A 17,389-nucleotide genomic window follows, 5' to 3' on the forward strand; every position below is an offset into this window, starting at 1 on the left:
TCCACCTCACTACCTCCTACTCGTCTACTACTGTACAGTATCTGCTCGAACCCTCTCCAACATTCTTCTTCTTCTTCTTCTTCTTCTTCTTCGTCGTCATCTTCTTCCCCAGCAACCACAGTTTCTTGGCGCAAAACAGCTAGGTCTTATCAGAAACTATAATAACAAACGTTGGAATGGATATTCACCCCCTGTCTCAAGAGTGGAGCGGGAAGAAGAATGCCACCTCATACATACATTCAGCTACTCTCTCCACTGTCAAAAGTATCTCGAGTGGAACCCTTCAGATAGTGCATTGATGAATGACCGGAGCCTATTGCTTTTCCATCATCCCATCTCAGAGTTGCAGCCTTCTGTATACCTCACGCAGCTTTCCAGCAATTACCCATGGATTTACGTACAGGCGCGTATCCAAACCTCGCCATCGAGGCGCGACATCGTGGCCCATTGGTATCCTCGATGCTCCAGCTTGATGCCGCCTCCAAATCAATGCCGCACTCCACCTCTGCTCGTAACCCAAGTCAAAAGAAAAACTTCACAATCTCCAGTCCCGCCCCTCCTGATGCTTTCAGTAACTGCCTGTTTGCCTGGACAGACTTGGGGGAATCTCGCGCAAATTCAAACAGAAAGGCACCTCACCCACCCAGTGAATACACAACCATCCTGAAACGCCCTGTCCAATCCATACTCGTACTGTTGCACTCCCCCCAAACCCTCCATTTCCCTTCTCCCCTCCATTGCGCTCGGAATCCGGCTCTGTGTCGGCAGATGTGCAACATCCGCCGATTTGGGGCGAGAAGAGAAGGCTTAATCACAGCTTATTATGGTGCGATAGCCGGCCGCGAATAGTGATAAACCTTTCCTCCCATCGCTGTCCTTCGAGCGGATTCGTTGTCCTCGTCTTCGGTAGCGACAGAGCGCGGTGCTCCATAGCACGCCCGTATACAACTTACCTTGACAATGAACGACACCAGCAAGATAGCTGCCCGCATCATTGCCTGCTTCAGAACCGTAATCCTCTGCGACCTCCTGCTTATCCAATTCTTCCGAGTCAGTAGATCGGGAGCAGCATCACTTCCAATGGGAAGCTTAGATCTTAAATCAGGTTGCTTGAACCAAGTGATGCCATCGCCTTCACTTTGGAGCTGGATCATGCAGCATGTGATTCCCATGTCGTATATCCCTGCTCCGAGTCTCTCTGCCAGATTCTCGCACACAACTTTGTACCTTACAAGGTCCATCATGGACTTGTAGCTAGTGCACTCGTGGTGAGTTGTTCTGATCGAGCTTGGTCATGGCGCTCTGATGCGCATCCATATCCATCGTGGCTTCATCGGTCGACGAGACTCCTCGCTGATTCACCTTGGCTTGTTGGAGGACTCAGTCTGCATGTACGGACACCGAAACTGGCATATCTGCAAAGCTCGTCCTCATCTCTCCGTTGCCGGGTGCTACAGCCGCTGGAACTCGTTTTTAGTTATCAGGACTTTGAGGCGTTATCGGCGCATCAATGTCTGCGGATGCGTTCTTTCCTGGATCGACCCCATTTGTTTGTGCTGCAGGCATTTGCAGTTTGAGAGGCTGTATCGGTTTGCTACTCGCGCTCTCCTCGAGCTTGCGCTTCTTCTTCGCTGCCTGAGCCTGTTCTCGAAGAGGTCTCTTGCGCGGGGAGGTTATCTTCCCGGTCGGCGGCAACCTGGGCTTCGGAAACTTCTGCTTCAAAGGAAGATCCTCATCCTCAACAAGTGCGTCCTCGCGCGAGTTGCGCAGCTTGTTGCGGAAGAAATCCTGCACCAGGCCAATCTGATGTGACAAAGTGTCTTGGGAAATGGCGTCGTATGGGGTCGGCGGCTCGAAGATGAGGCCACCACTCGTAATCGGTCCTTGGTTCTGCGCCTGGTGATAAGCGTACATGCGGTTCTGTAGCAAATGCAAAGGCACGCTGAGAGACTCAAGGCCGAATTCTTCGGCAAGACCGAGCTCACGGAACCCGAAGAAGTCTTCGTCAAGGTCTTCAGCGAAGTCGCCGCCAACGAATTGCTCGCTGCCATCGTTGAAGGCACCGACTCCATCTGCACCAGCGTGATCGCCCAAAGCAGGCCGCTGCAAAAGAAGTCAATGAAACAGTTCTCGACGTCACACAGCTCCAGCTGAGACTTACCAAAAGATCTGCCAGGTGTGATTTCATCCTCTCATGCATCACTCCAAGTTTGTTGCCTTGCCGCTCAACATCATCCTTGACCCACGACTCCAATGCATCTATATCCAGACCGTTTTCGTCCAGGGTGTGAAGGACCTGCTCTTCAAACGTGAACGGTGCTGCAGTACCATTCTGCGGGGGTTGTTCGTGGTACTGCTTCATGTCTCGGCCAACCTTTACGAAGAAGTCGATCGCGATATCGGTGATACTCTCGAATGCAGAGGGCTGGAAGTCCTCGAAGCCGGCGTGGTAGAAGATTTTGCCAATGGACTTTTGAAACGCCTCTCGATTGAGCCATGGGGCCAGAAGGGGGCCGTCTTCTGAAACAACTATAGTTCCTGGGTCTTGCTCTTCGAACGGCTGCGGCTCGTACTTCTGAAATTGATTCTGGTAGGTCTGTCAAGGTGTTAGCACAACTCGCCGTCTGTTCGGTTGTAGAGCTACTTTACCTGCGCTTGGATCTGCATCTGCTTCACAACGCCAATCTTCGCACAAACTTTGCGAGTCTCCTGCATTTGTCGTATGTTCGCCTCTAGCTTCTTGTTGAGCGTACCTTGCGTGATCTTGTAGTTGTCTTTTGGGTAGTAACGCATATGATCCTCCGTCTGGGGCAATGCGTGGCCTTCGGAGTCTGTCGTCCATTTCCAATGCGGATCGAGATCAGGTATCGCAGACAGCGGGTTATAGTAATCGGGCAATGTGGAGTCCTCCTCTCCCTCTATTCCCTCGGCGAGTGTTTCGCCGCCGGCAGTGGCATCGGCCTCGTCGGCCGCTACGTAGTCTGACGACTCGGCGTCAATAGCTGGCTTGTCAGAGATCATTTTCTGTTGTCGAATCCATCTCCGCATGCCGACCTTGGATCTTAACAATGCAGGCTCCTCCGCATTGAGGTGCTCGCCACGAAAGAGCCGGTTGCGTTCTGCAGCAGCTAGTGCTCGATCTTTCTTTGTGACTTGCTTCCAGGTCTTGAACTCTGTATCATCGTCGTCCGCGTCCTCTGTTGAGGTGCTGAGGACTGACGGACCATCAATCTCCATTAAATCAGCTTGGCTGCCGTGGACAGCGGTACCGTGAATGCCATTCGGCATAGGCGTGGTTAATCCAGGAGGAGGAGTGCTGAATCCGGCGGAGCCGACATCAGGTATTTCCGAGTCTTCTCGAAGGAGATCGTTTCGTAAATTTGACGCCTGAGAATGCAAGACCGGTTTTGCGTCTGGTGCTGGGGTGGAAGATGCGTCTTCCACAGCTATAGAGGGACCACCGACACTCTTTCTCGCAGATGCTGTTGGTCCGCCTTTTTTCGGCGCTTTGCGGCCACGCGAAGCCATGATCGGTGCATCATCCTCATCACTGTCTTCGTCACCAGCATGAAGACGGCGCTCCTCCGCCTCGACTTCGGCTCGATCTCGTATCACGATTTCTGGTATGAGTGGTGTAAGCTTGTCGGTCTCCTTGCGCATATACAGCGCCTTCTTCCTCAAAGGATGTGCAGGCTCCGAGTTGTACTTCAAGCAGTTCGCCCAGATCAGATTGAGGTCGTCCACAAATTCCTTTTTGCTTTTGTATTGCAACTGCTTCAGCCGCTTGATCATGGTTCCAATGTCCATTGGTTGCTTGATGAGCGTGTAGTAGTCCGGAGCCTCCCGCTTGCTAACTCGAGTCAAGAACGGTTGAGCGTATTCCGTCATGGCTTTGAGCTCCATCAGGACTTTCTCTGCAGCCTCATAGAGCTCTTCCTGTCCTACACGGTCCTCGCTTGCCCACTTGCTGCGACCTTTTCTCACCTCCGATATGAGTGTGCGTAGCTGGTTGTCGGATGCTTTGACCATATCTCTTTTCGCATCTATTCGGGCAATGAGATGCTTGAGTGTTAGGCTCGAGGCGCCGAGGTCGGCACTTCCCAGGCTCCCTTGCGTAGTAGCGGCAGAGGTTGTAGGTGCGTTAGATGCGCTTGTGTTGGCTTGGCCATTCGGACCCCCTGATATTTCATTGTCCACTTCGCGATCCAGCTCGTCCAGCTTCTGCTGCTCCAGCATGGCATCTCGATCGCTTTCCAGCGTGTAGAACATGCTCTGAAAGCTGTACTTTGCAGCCTCGGCCGCAGCCTTCTTCTCCTGCTCCAGTTGTTTGCGCACATCTTCCGAGCTTTTCCCCTGCTCAGAAAGAGCAGTCGCCGTCTGCTTGAGCGTGGCCGGAGTCGAGAGCTTGACTGAAGGTGCTGGTGATCTGATCGCGTGTGGGGACAAGCCGTTCGGTAAGGCCGTCTTACCCTTTGCTCTCAGTGGGCTCTCCTTATCCGTCCCTTCCTCATCTTCCTCGTCGTCGTCATCATCCCCATAATCATCGTCAATCTGTCGAGCGGCCTTCTTCGGTGGAGCAGAAGTCTTGGCGCTCTCTTCTGCGCGAGTCTCGGAGGGTGGTGTAGTCGAGTCTGCAGGTCTCTTGCCAGCGCGTCGCTGTCGTCCGTCTGTTCCGAAGAGCGCATTGAGCTTTGCCTCTGCAGCTTCCATGCGCGCTTTCAGCAGCACGTGCACGGGATCCTCCTCGACGTCCTCGTCCGCGGCCGCCCCATTCACCATGCCTGGGCCGTGATGGGAGATGCCATTGAGCGCAGGCCGCATTATGTAGCGTCCCTACTAGAGCGATCTCCCCTCATAGTACGCGCCGTAGTAGGAAGTGCCAGTCGCGAGTTCAATGCGGACGAAAGTGCATTCGGATCGTGAGCGCGACCCCGTCGTAGGCGGATGTTGGCTTTGTCAATTATCTCCTCAGCCTCGCGGTTGATCAGGACGAGATCAGTGTCATTCGAATCGTGAGCGCAATGTGAGTTCGATACAGATGCGAGCGTGCGTATCTGGCGATGGTCAAAGATGAATTCTGATGGGAATGCAATGAGGCCTCGAAGTGATGTCGCGGTCCCATGAGCCGACGCTTACATAACCGAGACGGTGGGCAGGGCGGCTCTTCACTAAGAACTACATATACAGCAAGCCTCGTGATCTCACATCAACCTGGCAGACACAGCTAGAAACTACCTACCTCGCTTGTAGTTGCAAGCACTCCTATACCATGTCACCGCAGCAATGATGTCTACGGGTCTACGAGTTCGCCAACCCTTCGCGGGTAAGCCCTGAAGAACTGACATGCGCCGAGGCCTCCAGCGTAACAGCGGTGGGAAGTACATGTAATCGCTAACCATAGCTTGAAGGTGCCTTTGGCGTGCTGCTGCTGCTGTCGGCATATCTAGGACTGTCAACGTCCAAGATCCCTAGCTATGGCCAGAGTGACAAGGGACTACATTTTGTGACTTTCTTCCTACTCACAGTGAGTGGCTACTTGTCTTGCGACAGTGATCGAATCGGCCAGGCGGCCAAGCTATGGCATGAGAATAGGTCAAGGCAGAATGCTAACAGCAATTCAAGACAGCATTCTATTGGATCATTGAAACTACAAGACGCCGCGCCATCCATCTTACTCTCCTCGCCGTAACAACTGGCCTCTCAATCGGTTCTGAGGTAGTCCAAGCCTTTCTCCCGAACGACCGCGACTTCGACCCTTTTGACATTGCCGCGAATGTCGTGGGCTCCTCATGCGCCCTACTCTTATGTAGTTGGTACCACAAACGTATGTTGGAGCGCAAGAGGAAGAACAAGACTTATGATATTGTCCCAGGCGAAGCGACGGAAGATGCGGACGTAGAACTTGGGGAAGGGCCAGGCCTTGGAGCTCAGGAAAGCGGGGTGGTTGATGCTCAGGCAGGTGGAGGAGCAGCCAAAGTGACGGATGTCACGCAGGAGTTGAACGAATGGGACGAAAACGAAGAGGACTACTGGGAGGACGAAGGGGCTGAGACAGCGAAAGCAGCCGCAGGCGTAGGAGGGCAAGAGGACTCCAGCAAGAAGCGTGCGGAATGAGAGTTAGCAGTAACGAATAATGTACGAATGCATTGAGGTCAGTCTGATGCCTATGCGCTGCACTGTGGTGATGTGCAGCGCTTAATATTACGCTGCCTCCTGTGGTCCTCGTATTCTGCGCCGTGCTGAGTGTGGACGATAGGCACAACTGCAATGACGGTTCGGGAGCAATAGGCGTTGCTTCAATACTGACGAGCAAAAGCCGACTACTCTCACCACGAGGAGGGACAATATTCTGGTTGGAGAAGGCGGTTTCGTACTCAGTTCATTCGAAGCTACTCGGGACTTCGCAGACCACAGCTGAATCGGCTTGCGCTCTTTTCGAGTACTGCGTGCCACTCTCAGATTTCCGGGTTTTCGGACTTTCTCCGACTTGCCGACTGCGTGACGTCCGTCCGAATTTCACTTCATACCCAATGCTCCATTTCGTTCGTAATGTGCTTAAGCAGCAGCCTGGGCACCAAGTGGCTTAGGACCCTGGGCCTGACCTGGCTGGATCTTCTTGCCGTCCTTGTTGTATCGAACACGTGGCGGTGGTGCACGGTTGCGGCGACCCTCGCGCGAGCGGACACTGTTCCTCCAAGTCAGCACTTCACATGTCCCTCGTTTGAGAGTCTTTGATCTGTTGTGCCTGCGTACCGGACAATCTTGCCGTGGATAGCGCACGAGACGCAGTACTGGAGCTTCAAGTACATCTTTGGCACTGCGTACTCTGCGAACACAGAGGCATCCGAGATATCACCTATTCATCGTTGTCCTCTCAGTTTCTTATTATTTCACAACAATGCTTTTCAAAACTGCCGCTCCCCGCGGGAGCACCGTGTTCTTCAGCCATATAATGGTTGGTACATACGGATAGCAGCGGATTCAACCATGTTGCGAATGGTGAATCTCTTGATTGCCTTGTCCTTGGGCGTGCATCGCGAGCAGTTGGAGCATCGGATTGGCTTGACGTGGCCGCGGCCCTTCTTGTTGCGACCGCTGCAAGGCTGTCAGTACTTTTCTAATAACAGCGGAATTGCGAGTGTCATTATACTTGGATGCTCTCTTCTTGACCATGTTGGGCGACTGTGTGGTGATGCTGTCGGGTTAGTATTGGCGTGGGTCGGAAGTGCAATTGTGTGAAGGTGCGATGAAGAGTCTTGGCCCCGATTAGTCAGCACCTCTTAGTCTCCATGTTTACTCTCACGTTGCACCTGTGCCCGGGACTTCGCGACTAAGGTATTGTTCCGATCAGCTCAACCACAACAACAGACATCTGTTGGATAGCGCAACGAACCGTGATCCATAACATAACAGCGGCATCATGTCGACGGCCAGCGGTGCTCGTGGCACGCCCAAAGGAGGACGGCCACAGGCGACCTTCCTCGAGGGTGGAACCCTGTCTGGCATCCCCCGTCCGAAGCTCGAATCGACACCGAGTGAAGCGCCCACGTCCTTCAGCGCAAGTCGAGCCAAGCAGTCAAAGCGAGATGAGGTAGGGACATTCTACAGCCACTTGGTGAATAGGGGCTGATGGTTATCTAGGCAATCCGAAGCAAGCTCGAGAAGGACCTGGGAAAGCGTCGTGGCCCTGCCGGACGAGCTCGACAGTCTCGCAAAGCACCACCGGGGACTGTTCTGGCCCTCAAGCCGAACCAGGCCCTCCAGATTAAGCCAGGAACGACTGTCACCGAAGCTGCTCAGATGATGGCAGCCAAGAGGGAGGACTGTGTGCTGGTGACCGATGATGATGATCGTATTGCTGGAATCTTCACTGCGAAGGACCTGGCATTCCGTGTCGTGGGTGCTGGCTTGAACGCAAGGAACGTGACAATTGCGGAGATCATGACGAAAAACCCATTGTGTGCTAAGACAGACACCAGTGCAACGGACGCACTAGATCTTATGGTTCGCAAGGGGTTCAGGCATTTACCTGTGATGGATGAAAATCACGACATCTCTGGAGTTTTGGATATCACAAAATGCTTCTACGAGGCTATGGAGAAGCTGGAACGTGCGTACACTTCATCCAAGAAGCTTTACGACGCACTGGAGGGCGTGCAAGCCGAACTGGGCTCGAGTCAACCGCAACAGGTCATTCAGTATGTTGAGGCAGTAAGACAGCGTATGTCAGGGCCAACTCTGGAGTCGGTTCTGAACGGTCTCCCACCCACTACCGTATCCGTCCGCACCAGTGTCAAGGAGGCCGCCCAGCTGATGAAGGAGAATCACACCACTGCAGTGCTTGTGCAAGATCAGGGACAGATTACGGGCATCTTTACTTCCAAAGACGTTGTGCTTCGCGTTATTGCCGCTGGGCTCGATCCTGCAAACTGCAGTGTCATTCGCGTCATGACACCACACCCAGATTTTGCGCCTATGGATATGAGCATCCAGCAGGCACTGCGGAAGATGCATGACGGGCACTACCTCAATCTTCCAGTCATGAATAAGGAGAGTGACGAGATTGTTGGCATGGTAGACGTCTTGAAACTCACATATGCGACACTCGACCAGATCAACGGCATGGCCGCTGGCGACAGTGAAGGTCCTGCATGGAACAAGTTCTGGATGTCGATGGAGAACGAGACCGAATCCATGATGTCCGGCGAAGGTGGCAGTCACGCACCCCATGCGGATAGATCAGCGATAATGTCGCCCGATCGCGCCGAATTTACCAGAGGTGACTCTGTGTTACCGACTGATTCTGCTTCTCACAACGGCATCGAGCACGAGGAAGCCTCTGCGCTCGCTGGAGCTGTAGAGGATGTACCTTTCACCTTCAAATTCAAGGCTCCCGGAGGACGTGTGCATCGGCTGCACGTTGTTGCGTCGCAAGGCATGCCAGAGCTCGTGAGTACCATTGCTGACAAGCTTGGCCATGAGGCAGAAGTAATTGGCGGTGTGCCTGCGTTCGAGAACGGCAAGCTGCAGCATGCTGGATTTGCTCTCAGTTACTTGGACAACGAAGGTGATACAGTCTCAATTACCACCGACCACGATCTGCTCGAGGCTATCATGCTGGCCAAAGACGCACGCAAAGACAAAGTCGACTTGTTCGTGCACGACCCAGAAAAGCCAGCTATACCAGCGACACTTGATCCGCAGCCTGCCATTATTCCTCCGACACCTACAGAAAGCTCTGTTCGACGCCGCAGGCAACAGGAGTCTTCGGAAGATGAGGATGAAGAGCAAAGTGTCACGCAGCGCCGCAGAGATCGCAAAGCTGCAGCATCGCAGGGTGCCAAAGCCCAGGATCAGATTATCCAAGGTGTTCCCAACGAGGTCCTCCTGCCAGGAGCCATCGGTGTCCTCGCTGTGGTCATATTGGTGACTTTTATGGCTGGACGTTCGAGTAGATAGCCTGGCGAGCTATGTGATTCCCTTTTAGCGTTGTTCTCGCACCGAAACTAATTTACAAGCACTGATACCACCACAGTACTGTCAGATGTAGCAGAAAGCCCCTACGGCCGTCTCTTTGGTACTACTAGGTACTAATAACGTTTTGATCTCCCCATTGTTGAGTTCGAAATCTGTTCCAAGACCAGCTGCTTGGCGAGACCTTTCTGTCACAGCGAGCCATACGGGCCAGTGTGACCGTGGAAACATCGTCTTTGTTGAATCAGGCAAAACAAATACCATCCCCAGCATCCTCTCTCCCCTTCTGCTCCTGCTCCTGCATCGAAGCCCACCCACAGCTACCCGACAGCATTACAAAACCAAGATATCTACTCGATCTTGCACGTCTAGCATGATCGTCCCAATCCGAATTGGAACCACTTCCCAACCCTGCCCGACGCCACGTATCGCTTACAGTCATGCCTCCGATTCTGCATATAATCACACCTGGTACTGCTCACTAATCGAGCAAAACATGAAGTGATATGCGGTATCACACGTCATAGGCTCTCGGTGGAGGGGAGCGCCTCCAAGTGCTGCAACACGGCTTACAGCTCGTAGCACCGACAAAGTTCCAGACATGATTAGCAATTGCCATATTCTACTGGGCACCATGGCAGGCGCGAGCGGGGTTTGCAAGCAGCCCATTATATAAGTTGCTTCTGCGTCCTCTCAAATAATACGCACCTTACGACCAATAGCTTGAAGCTCGAAGCACAACAGGTAAACGGCCGACATAAGGTATCATGCTCGAGACGATGGGGACTTGCGATAACAACAATACGGGTACATGGAGGTATGTATGTATCTGCTGATTTATGATAGTACCCGGCATGGAATCGCAACTGAAAAACAGTGTTGTTCTATCAAATTTTGATTTGGTCTGTTTGTCCACCATCCTCCTAAAATACACCCTGGAGACATGGATAGACAGATACACAGTACCTTTTTCCTCTCTACCTAAGCATACATTCACCACACCACCACCCCCTATCTTCTTCTCTCCCTCCCTCCCTCACTTCTCCGGCTCCTTCCCGTTGTAAAACGACCCCTTCTCCTGCTGCACGCCCTCCGCACCCTGCAACCACGCCACCCGATCCTTAGTAAACTGCTCAATTCTCGGCTTCAACTTGGTCTCATGCAGAGTATAATCATCCACCGTTCCAGTTCGCATGACCTTGTTCCCGGGGAAACCCGTTCCGACGCGGTACATCAGCGTCCCACAGACGGAGCAGAAGTAATTCGCCATTTCGCAACCGGACTTGATGGTGTTGCGTTGGGCGTAGCGCGTGAGTTTGTCTTCGCCGCGGAGGTGCTTGACCCCTGGGTCTGCGATGATGAAGTTGGAGGCGAACATAGATGCTGTGATTTTGCGGCAGCTGTTGGGGAGAAGAAGAGGAGGAAGGCGTGAGTTAGTGAGCAGAAAAAGGGGCGTTTTGTGGTTTGGTTCTTTTTATTTATATTTTTTGAGGGGGGAATTCTTTAATAGGAACTTACTCGGTGCAGTTGCAGATGAACGTATCCACGAAGTGTTCGCCCTCGGTTACCTGAAAGGAAGGATGTTAGTTTCCTTGCGTTGCTTGAGGCCTGTGAAACAGGGACGTGGTTCGTTACGTACGAATTCGAGTTGGACGGTTCCACAGTAACAAGTTGCTGTTGCGGTCTTCTTATCGTCCTCGCCGTGTGCGCCTTGGGTGGGTAGAGGAACAGGGCCATCCTGAACCTTGGGGATGTAGGAGCTCATGTTGAGAAGGGCGTGTGCTTCGATGTGTAGATGATGTCCGTGTTGCTCGTTCATCCCATCACTACCTTACTTGGAAGCAGATCGCATCAATATATATCTGCATTGGCAAAAATGTGTCTGGCATCAAGAAGTGTCGTGTCCGCAATAATCGATCGAGTAAGACCGAGGCAATTGGAGATCGGTTTGGCGTCCTCTCCGGGCTATATAGCAGCGCTGATTATGGTACTGCTCCAAGCATGTACCTATCAGTAGTAACTTACTCAGTCTGCTAGCTTCATGACATTCGACGACGAAGGGGAAGCCCTCTTTCTGAATCAAGTGAGACTGATGCAGCCTGTAAGTAGCAAAGACAGTGTGCAGCGCCAACGACCAACTTCCAGCGTCAGACCACGTCCCAAACAAGTGAGGGCGAATGCTTCATATACTACTAGCATTACGTTTGAAGGTGAGACTGTCACCAAATTTGAAACCAAACTCCGCCAGCGCCTACGCTTACACTCCATATAAGCCCGCCAGGGGACTATGCTCGCTGCCATGTCCGCAAACAATGCGGCAGCTCTCATTCTCTTCCCTCATGCAAATGATGCCGCGAACCTCTTTAATAGAGATCAGGCGCCTGTCATGAGGCTTTCATCGGGCCACGCGATCCCTGCTTGCGTTACCTCCTTCGCCCGCTCTTCCCATCTCTGTACTGCTGGACATTTCTCGCTCCCGACTCTGGCTGATCCTCAAGCCCTCTACGCTTGGCCTTACGCTGTCCATGCTGGGTCTCACACTATCCATACTGGGCCTCACACTTGAACTGCTGCTCTGCCGGCGTCGACGTCTAGTCTCTTCGGGGTCGCCAGGAGAGAGACCACTGGCTCTGGCGAACAAATTCAAGATATCTGTCAATGACACGACACCAGATAACCTGCCACTCATGCTTGCACCCGGCATTTGGGCAGCGCCAATGCTAATGGCGGGGTTGGTGCTCGTGTATGGCGGTCCTGGAGTCATGCTGTCCGTGCCTCCACCAGCTCTGACAGGGGTCGTGATGGGCGTGTTATGCTCGAGACCAGAGCTGTGCATTGCAGAAGATGGGATGACATGTTTCATCCCAGGCGAGGGAGGTACACTTGTGGATGGCGATGGTGCGTCAACAACCCACATTCGATGCGAGCGCGTAGCGCACAGCTTGGCTACGGTGTGTGCCAGGGTTGAGAAGGGCGTGATGTGGAATACTGGGTAGCTGTCTTTGCCATCGAACATGCCTCGCTCGGATAGGATGACTCCAATGAAGTGTATGCAGCTGCTGTGAAGTAGTGGAATTGCCGAGGTGTCAGTCAGAAGCTGTCGTAATGTCAGTCACTATATGATGATGAGAACAACGAGCGAGACTTACGCGAACGTCGACATGACTGATGTTTCCCACCACGTTGCGATGGTTGTCTAGCACAGGCAACGAGGTAATACCTTCAGCGTGCATGAGTCTGAGAGCATCAGCTACTGGCTTGTCGCCGTTGATTGCGAGAACCTCCTTGGCACCGAGCTCCAGCTCTTTCAGCGTCATGGAGTATAGGTTCTCTGTAGCAGTAAAATTCTGGTGATTATCCCAGAAGAACTGCACCAGACGGAGCTGGGTCAATACACCCACAGCTTCACTTGTACCCTCCTTATGAACGATGACTCGGTGGTGACCGGCGCCTAGAAGCTCCATTGCCTGTAGCAGAGTAGCTGTGTGCATGGTAAAGACTGGTTCTTCTCGTGGCCCGAGATGATCTGTGACATCCTTTAGCGGGATGACTTCGCCTCTTCGCGCTCGGTCTGCAATCCTAGCGGCAAGCTCATCAGGTTGCGACAGTCCAAGCACAAGCAGTAGATAAGCGTTCAAGTCAGAGTAGTCAAATGTACTGAGCACAGTCTTTGTCTTCCGGGACTCGCGCACGAGCACAACATTGGGAGATCCCGATCGGATCAGCAACTTTGTGGTGTCTTCAATGCTACTGTCGAGCTCCACGAAGCGCGCCTCTGCAGGCTCTATAATCTCCTGCACCTGTATTGTCCGCCAATCTCTTCCCTTGAAGCGCTCATCGCGTCCATGGGCCTTGTGCGAAGGCTGCATGAGGAGTTCTGTGAGGACGGGGCCAGAGAAGGAATGGGTTCGTGCGGTATGCTGGCGCGGCGAGACGGGATGGTTGCGCAGGTTGAGGTTGTCAGCGAAGCTCGATCTCTTGGACACTGACGGTGACACGTTCTCCAGACGAGGCGTTTGCGCGGGCGTCGGCGTGGTTGAGGGTGCGCTGGAAGAGGCGGTGATGCTCTGGGGCCTGATGATGGGGCTGCTCTTGGAATCGAGCGGAGGGTGCGGGGGAGGGGGAGGGGGAGATGAAGGCGCCAGCAGGCCTCTGGAAGCTGGAGCGGTGGCAGTGCGAGGTGCCTCTGGCTCCGACTCCGCCATGATGGAGACGGGAGGGTCCCTCCAGGAATGCACGGGCGGTTCTCGAAGGCGCCTGGCAGTATCAGTACCACCGAGTGTGAAACGACGCGTTCCGGGCGCTCGCCGCTCTCCACGCCGCCTTCACATGCACGAGATAACAACAACAGGACGTGGATGCTTGCGGGGTGATGTGGTGGTGGTGGTGGATCATGTGAAGGAAAAAGAAATGTACAGTGGATGTCGCAGTAGGAAAGCCTGGAAAGGGTAGGACTGTAAGAGGCAGAGCTCGTCCTGAGTCCTGACTCTTCTCTTTCTAGTGGCTTGTGTACCCCTGCAACTGATAGTCTAATCGCAAGCTCCATGTATTTCTCTCTCTAATTGGCTCATGAAGGCAAACACGATAGCGTAGAGGGAAAGTTGGCATATTCTCAGCATTGTTGTCGAGACAATTGCCATTCATATACTAGGAGAGGATGAGCCAGATGACATTGCTGTTGTTGTTATTGTTGTGGAGTCTTGTGATATGGATATCAGCACCCCGGTTTCCTCGTCAACTTTGGCTTCACATGCAAACGCCAAGACTTTGTGCCCCCCTGTCAGCAACGATCCTTTTGAACGCGGAGAATAACTGCACAAGTCCCACAGTACGACGACCTGCACATTGCTGCACCGCGCAGTTGATCGTCAATTTCAAAAGTTGTCTCTCACCGGAATTCGCAGTTCGATAGAATGCTAGATTTTGGGACCTAGTTCGAGGAACTGCAACAAAACTTGCTACCAGTTCGAGGTAAAGGCCATCGAGCCCACGTATTCCAACCACACCGATCTCTTTCGCCACATCAGCGCAATACTGAATATCCAACATCACAACCACTGCATTCGTCTCACACAAACTCCCGTTCATCCCCATCCTCTTCGCTAGCATCAACGTAGATCAACAACCACTCCACTTCGTGTGGCAGTCGAATGGATGTTTGGTAACACTCAGGCAGTTTCCACGAGAGTCATCGCGAGTCAGACATCTTCCTAGCGTTGAGGACGATGCATCCGCTGTTATCGTTAACGATGCCGGAGTATTTATCGTCTTGAGTCCACAACTTACGTCGACAACTGAGTATACACTGGCTACCCGGGATGCAGTGCTGGCAGTCGCAAGTGGTGCGACATTCGCCTGTGTCGTTGTAAGTATTCAGGCGCTATTGAAATAATCAATGTGGAGCCAGTTTTAAGGTACCTTTAAAACCCGTTAGGGCAGTAGTACAAGCCACCAAGGCATAGAGCACTACGTATAACTTCATAATAGGCGGTTCGTTGATCAGATCCGGAGAAGACTGAGTCGAGAAGGTGAGAGATAGGAGTGAAAGCGTCTGTGTACGCGGGAAACCAGTCCGGCGGCTATAGGTAAGGCGAATCTGAGTAGAGACTACTTCTTTGGAGTAAGCGGAGTGCGATGTGACTTTTATACGATAGCCGTCTGAACGAGAGAAGGACTCTGAACAGGGATATCCCCTTGGATTTCAACTTCAAGGTCTATTGGCCCAGGACCCCTAGTGTTTTTTCGGGGACCCCGAGACATTGAAGCCGTTGCGAAGAATAATGGATAGTGTGCGCTTTCCCGTTCTGCAGTGCAGACTGTAGGACCGGCCGTTTGACGTAAGAGTACGTAGGAGTACGTAGGTCGGACGCGTCGACTGTTAGGTCTGCAGAACGAGATAGTATATAGGACGTGTAGTCCAGCATGCAGCGGCTTGACTTACTTGCAGAAAAACTCTGTATATAGGTAGATAGCTGGCTCATAGCACTCTGCACATCCTATATATCAGCTTCTCGTAACAATTTTTATTGGTTTCGGCGTACAAGAGACGGTAGAGACGGTCACACGTAGGAGATGTCATTCATGTTGTTGTAGGCCTGAGAGTCGGAGCTGATAGGTACGTCTCGTGTCCTTGAAATAATAATGCTGGTCCTGATGTTGTATCTCTTGCGTAGTTCTGGAAACTGTATCACGAAAACTTGTCTAGCGCGAACTTCTCCACTGGCGACAGTGGCGAGGGAGCCCGGTGACCCTAGTGTTCTCTAACTAAATATACGGCGATGTTGGTAGTGTGGTCTGCAAACCTGTACTGTATTGTCAACGAGTGCCCCTGCGCAGCTGCGCTGACGTTGTACAAGCAGGGGCTATGTGAGGGGGAGGACGAGGGTAAAAGAGCCAGTTGCTATTTTGCTATTGCGCCGCACACGGTATTGGAAACACGATCAAGAGGGTACTCGTCAACGCTGAGTACCCCGATTAGTGTATAGGCCTTACCGAGAATCCTAAGGCGTCATTCGTGCGTACCAAAATCATTCTATTTGTCTTTTTGCCGTATCTTCTCGTTCTTTGTAAGAACTCCAACGTCGCGGATAAGGTTTGATCGATAGGCGACCTCGCGACTGAGCTGTCTTCTGTCGCCTACCTCCAAGCCTGCCCTGTTCACTACACGATAGGCGGCCGGATATGGGCATTCAACCGGTCAGCTGTAGTGTAATGAAGCCGCATTGTCGGACAGTATCGAGGAAGTACAGGCATATTTTGTAACAATCGGTTTGCGACATCTTGCTGTAAACCGGCACTATATCAAAGCTCAATAGGGCCAAGGGGCCCTGCATGTCCCGGAGCCAGAAGTTTTGATCTATTCTTGAGCTGTGGTCTCGCCGTGGCGGCGACGTGATCAACGAGGCAACCAGGTGGTGATCTGAGTCTTCGTCGAGTCCGGTGTCGAGCGAGCAGGAGTCCACTGAATAGACCAAGGGCGAATCCAGTCACTGTTTTGGATCTACTGATCAAAGCGCTGTGTGTACGGCAGCATCACAGGATATGACGCAGGACTCAGGCGCAACAGGACAGGCAGGGATTATCGAAGGCAGCCTGCTGTGACGTTGCTTGAGTGATGGAAGTTTCGCAGTGGTGAGTGTATCGAGAGATTCGAAACTAGGTATACATGTTGGTATCTGTAACGTCAAGCATATGTCCCGGTAGATACAGGTACCTGTAGTAGGTACATGTAGATCTATGCGGGAGTGCGGAAGTGCGGGAGCAGGGGAATCTCCCGCCCGGTACGTCACCAGAGGTGAAGTTCAAGCAACTCGAAGTTCTGACAGCTTATGTAAACGGCCAGAGCTGAGAGCCTCGCTTACAGTATTGCCGATAAACCCGTCAACTACAACCACTATCCACATTACTACCACATGCTACCTCCTACGGTACACAAGAAAATCCTGAAGCGGGCTGTTAATAATGTTGACGGAACAGCTCTCAGCCTCCTATCTTCTGTATTCCCATTTTCTCCACTCTGCAGTAGCCTAAGCACGACCTTGATATCCCAGATGCAGCGATATCTTGACCACAAGAGCATTGTCAATTCAGTTAAATGGATAACTGGACGTTTTCTAGATTCCAGGAATGAGAATGAATCTTGGCGCCCAAGCATCAAACTGCTGCCTTCGACCTGGTAGTTAAAGTGGATTGGGTCTGTACCTTAGGCAGACTTGTAATGAGCCATGACGCTAGCCGAAGGTAGTGAAACATACGCGCAGTAGCATTCAGCCCCCAGGAAATGTGTACGGGAAAGAATCTTGCCTGGACTGCTGATATACGAGACTGGGCTCGTTCCTACCAGGTAGTGATACTTCATGTCTATTGCGCGAGGCGAGCTCCCTTTCGTAGAGCTAGGTGCGAGGAGGTATGGAGT

At 52.5% G+C, this 17,389-nt stretch overlaps 6 protein-coding genes across 6 annotated transcripts; 2 read left to right on the forward strand and 4 right to left on the reverse strand.

Annotated features, from left to right (window-relative positions):
* Positions 1 to 214: 214 nt before the first annotated feature.
* SEPMUDRAFT_151788 (uncharacterized protein) lies at positions 215 to 5,070 on the reverse strand. Its single transcript, XM_016907047.1, has 3 exons — positions 2,650 to 5,070; positions 2,162 to 2,596; positions 215 to 2,103 (listed from the first exon to the last, which is right to left on the reverse strand). The coding sequence occupies exons 1-3, from the start codon at positions 4,819 to 4,821 to the stop codon at positions 1,474 to 1,476; spliced, it is 3,237 nt and encodes a 1,078-aa protein (XP_016757001.1). The 5' UTR covers positions 4,822 to 5,070; the 3' UTR covers positions 215 to 1,473.
* Positions 5,071 to 5,223: 153 nt separating this feature from the next.
* On the forward strand, positions 5,224 to 7,191 carry SEPMUDRAFT_128468 (uncharacterized protein). The gene is made up of 5 exons (XM_016902216.1): positions 5,224 to 5,323; positions 5,409 to 5,524; positions 5,623 to 6,685; positions 6,754 to 7,095; positions 7,151 to 7,191. Exons 1-3 carry the CDS (start codon positions 5,287 to 5,289, stop codon positions 6,112 to 6,114), a joined length of 645 nt encoding a protein of 214 aa, XP_016757003.1. The 5' UTR covers positions 5,224 to 5,286; the 3' UTR covers positions 6,115 to 6,685; positions 6,754 to 7,095; positions 7,151 to 7,191.
* Positions 5,224 to 7,199, reverse strand: SEPMUDRAFT_151790 (40S ribosomal protein S26E). Its single transcript, XM_016907048.1, has 6 exons — positions 7,151 to 7,199; positions 6,968 to 7,095; positions 6,754 to 6,856; positions 5,623 to 6,685; positions 5,409 to 5,524; positions 5,224 to 5,323 (listed from the first exon to the last, which is right to left on the reverse strand). Exons 1-4 carry the CDS (start codon positions 7,171 to 7,173, stop codon positions 6,556 to 6,558), a joined length of 384 nt encoding a protein of 127 aa, XP_016757002.1. The 5' UTR covers positions 7,174 to 7,199; the 3' UTR covers positions 5,224 to 5,323; positions 5,409 to 5,524; positions 5,623 to 6,555.
* Positions 7,200 to 7,340: 141 nt separating this feature from the next.
* On the forward strand, positions 7,341 to 9,737 carry SEPMUDRAFT_73143 (CBS-domain-containing protein). Its single transcript, XM_016910013.1, has 2 exons — positions 7,341 to 7,591; positions 7,642 to 9,737. Exons 1-2 carry the CDS (start codon positions 7,421 to 7,423, stop codon positions 9,457 to 9,459), a joined length of 1,989 nt encoding a protein of 662 aa, XP_016757004.1. The 5' UTR covers positions 7,341 to 7,420; the 3' UTR covers positions 9,460 to 9,737.
* A 618-nt stretch (positions 9,738 to 10,355) lies between these two features.
* SEPMUDRAFT_73145 (uncharacterized protein) lies at positions 10,356 to 11,239 on the reverse strand (the record flags this gene model as incomplete). The annotated part of the gene is made up of 3 exons (XM_016910014.1): positions 10,356 to 10,874; positions 10,993 to 11,042; positions 11,114 to 11,239. 3 exons carry the CDS (start codon positions 11,237 to 11,239, stop codon positions 10,511 to 10,513), a joined length of 540 nt encoding a protein of 179 aa, XP_016757005.1. The 3' UTR covers positions 10,356 to 10,510.
* A 407-nt stretch (positions 11,240 to 11,646) lies between these two features.
* On the reverse strand, positions 11,647 to 13,876 carry SEPMUDRAFT_151796 (uncharacterized protein). Its single transcript, XM_016907049.1, has 2 exons — positions 12,624 to 13,876; positions 11,647 to 12,571 (listed from the first exon to the last, which is right to left on the reverse strand). Exons 1-2 carry the CDS (start codon positions 13,677 to 13,679, stop codon positions 11,870 to 11,872), a joined length of 1,758 nt encoding a protein of 585 aa, XP_016757006.1. The 5' UTR covers positions 13,680 to 13,876; the 3' UTR covers positions 11,647 to 11,869.
* Positions 13,877 to 17,389: the final 3,513 nt, after the last annotated feature.

The sequence above is a fragment of the Sphaerulina musiva genome (genome assembly GCF_000320565.1).
Source record: "Sphaerulina musiva SO2202 unplaced genomic scaffold SEPMUscaffold_11, whole genome shotgun sequence".
Lineage (NCBI taxonomy): Eukaryota > Fungi > Ascomycota > Dothideomycetes > Mycosphaerellales > Mycosphaerellaceae > Sphaerulina > Sphaerulina musiva.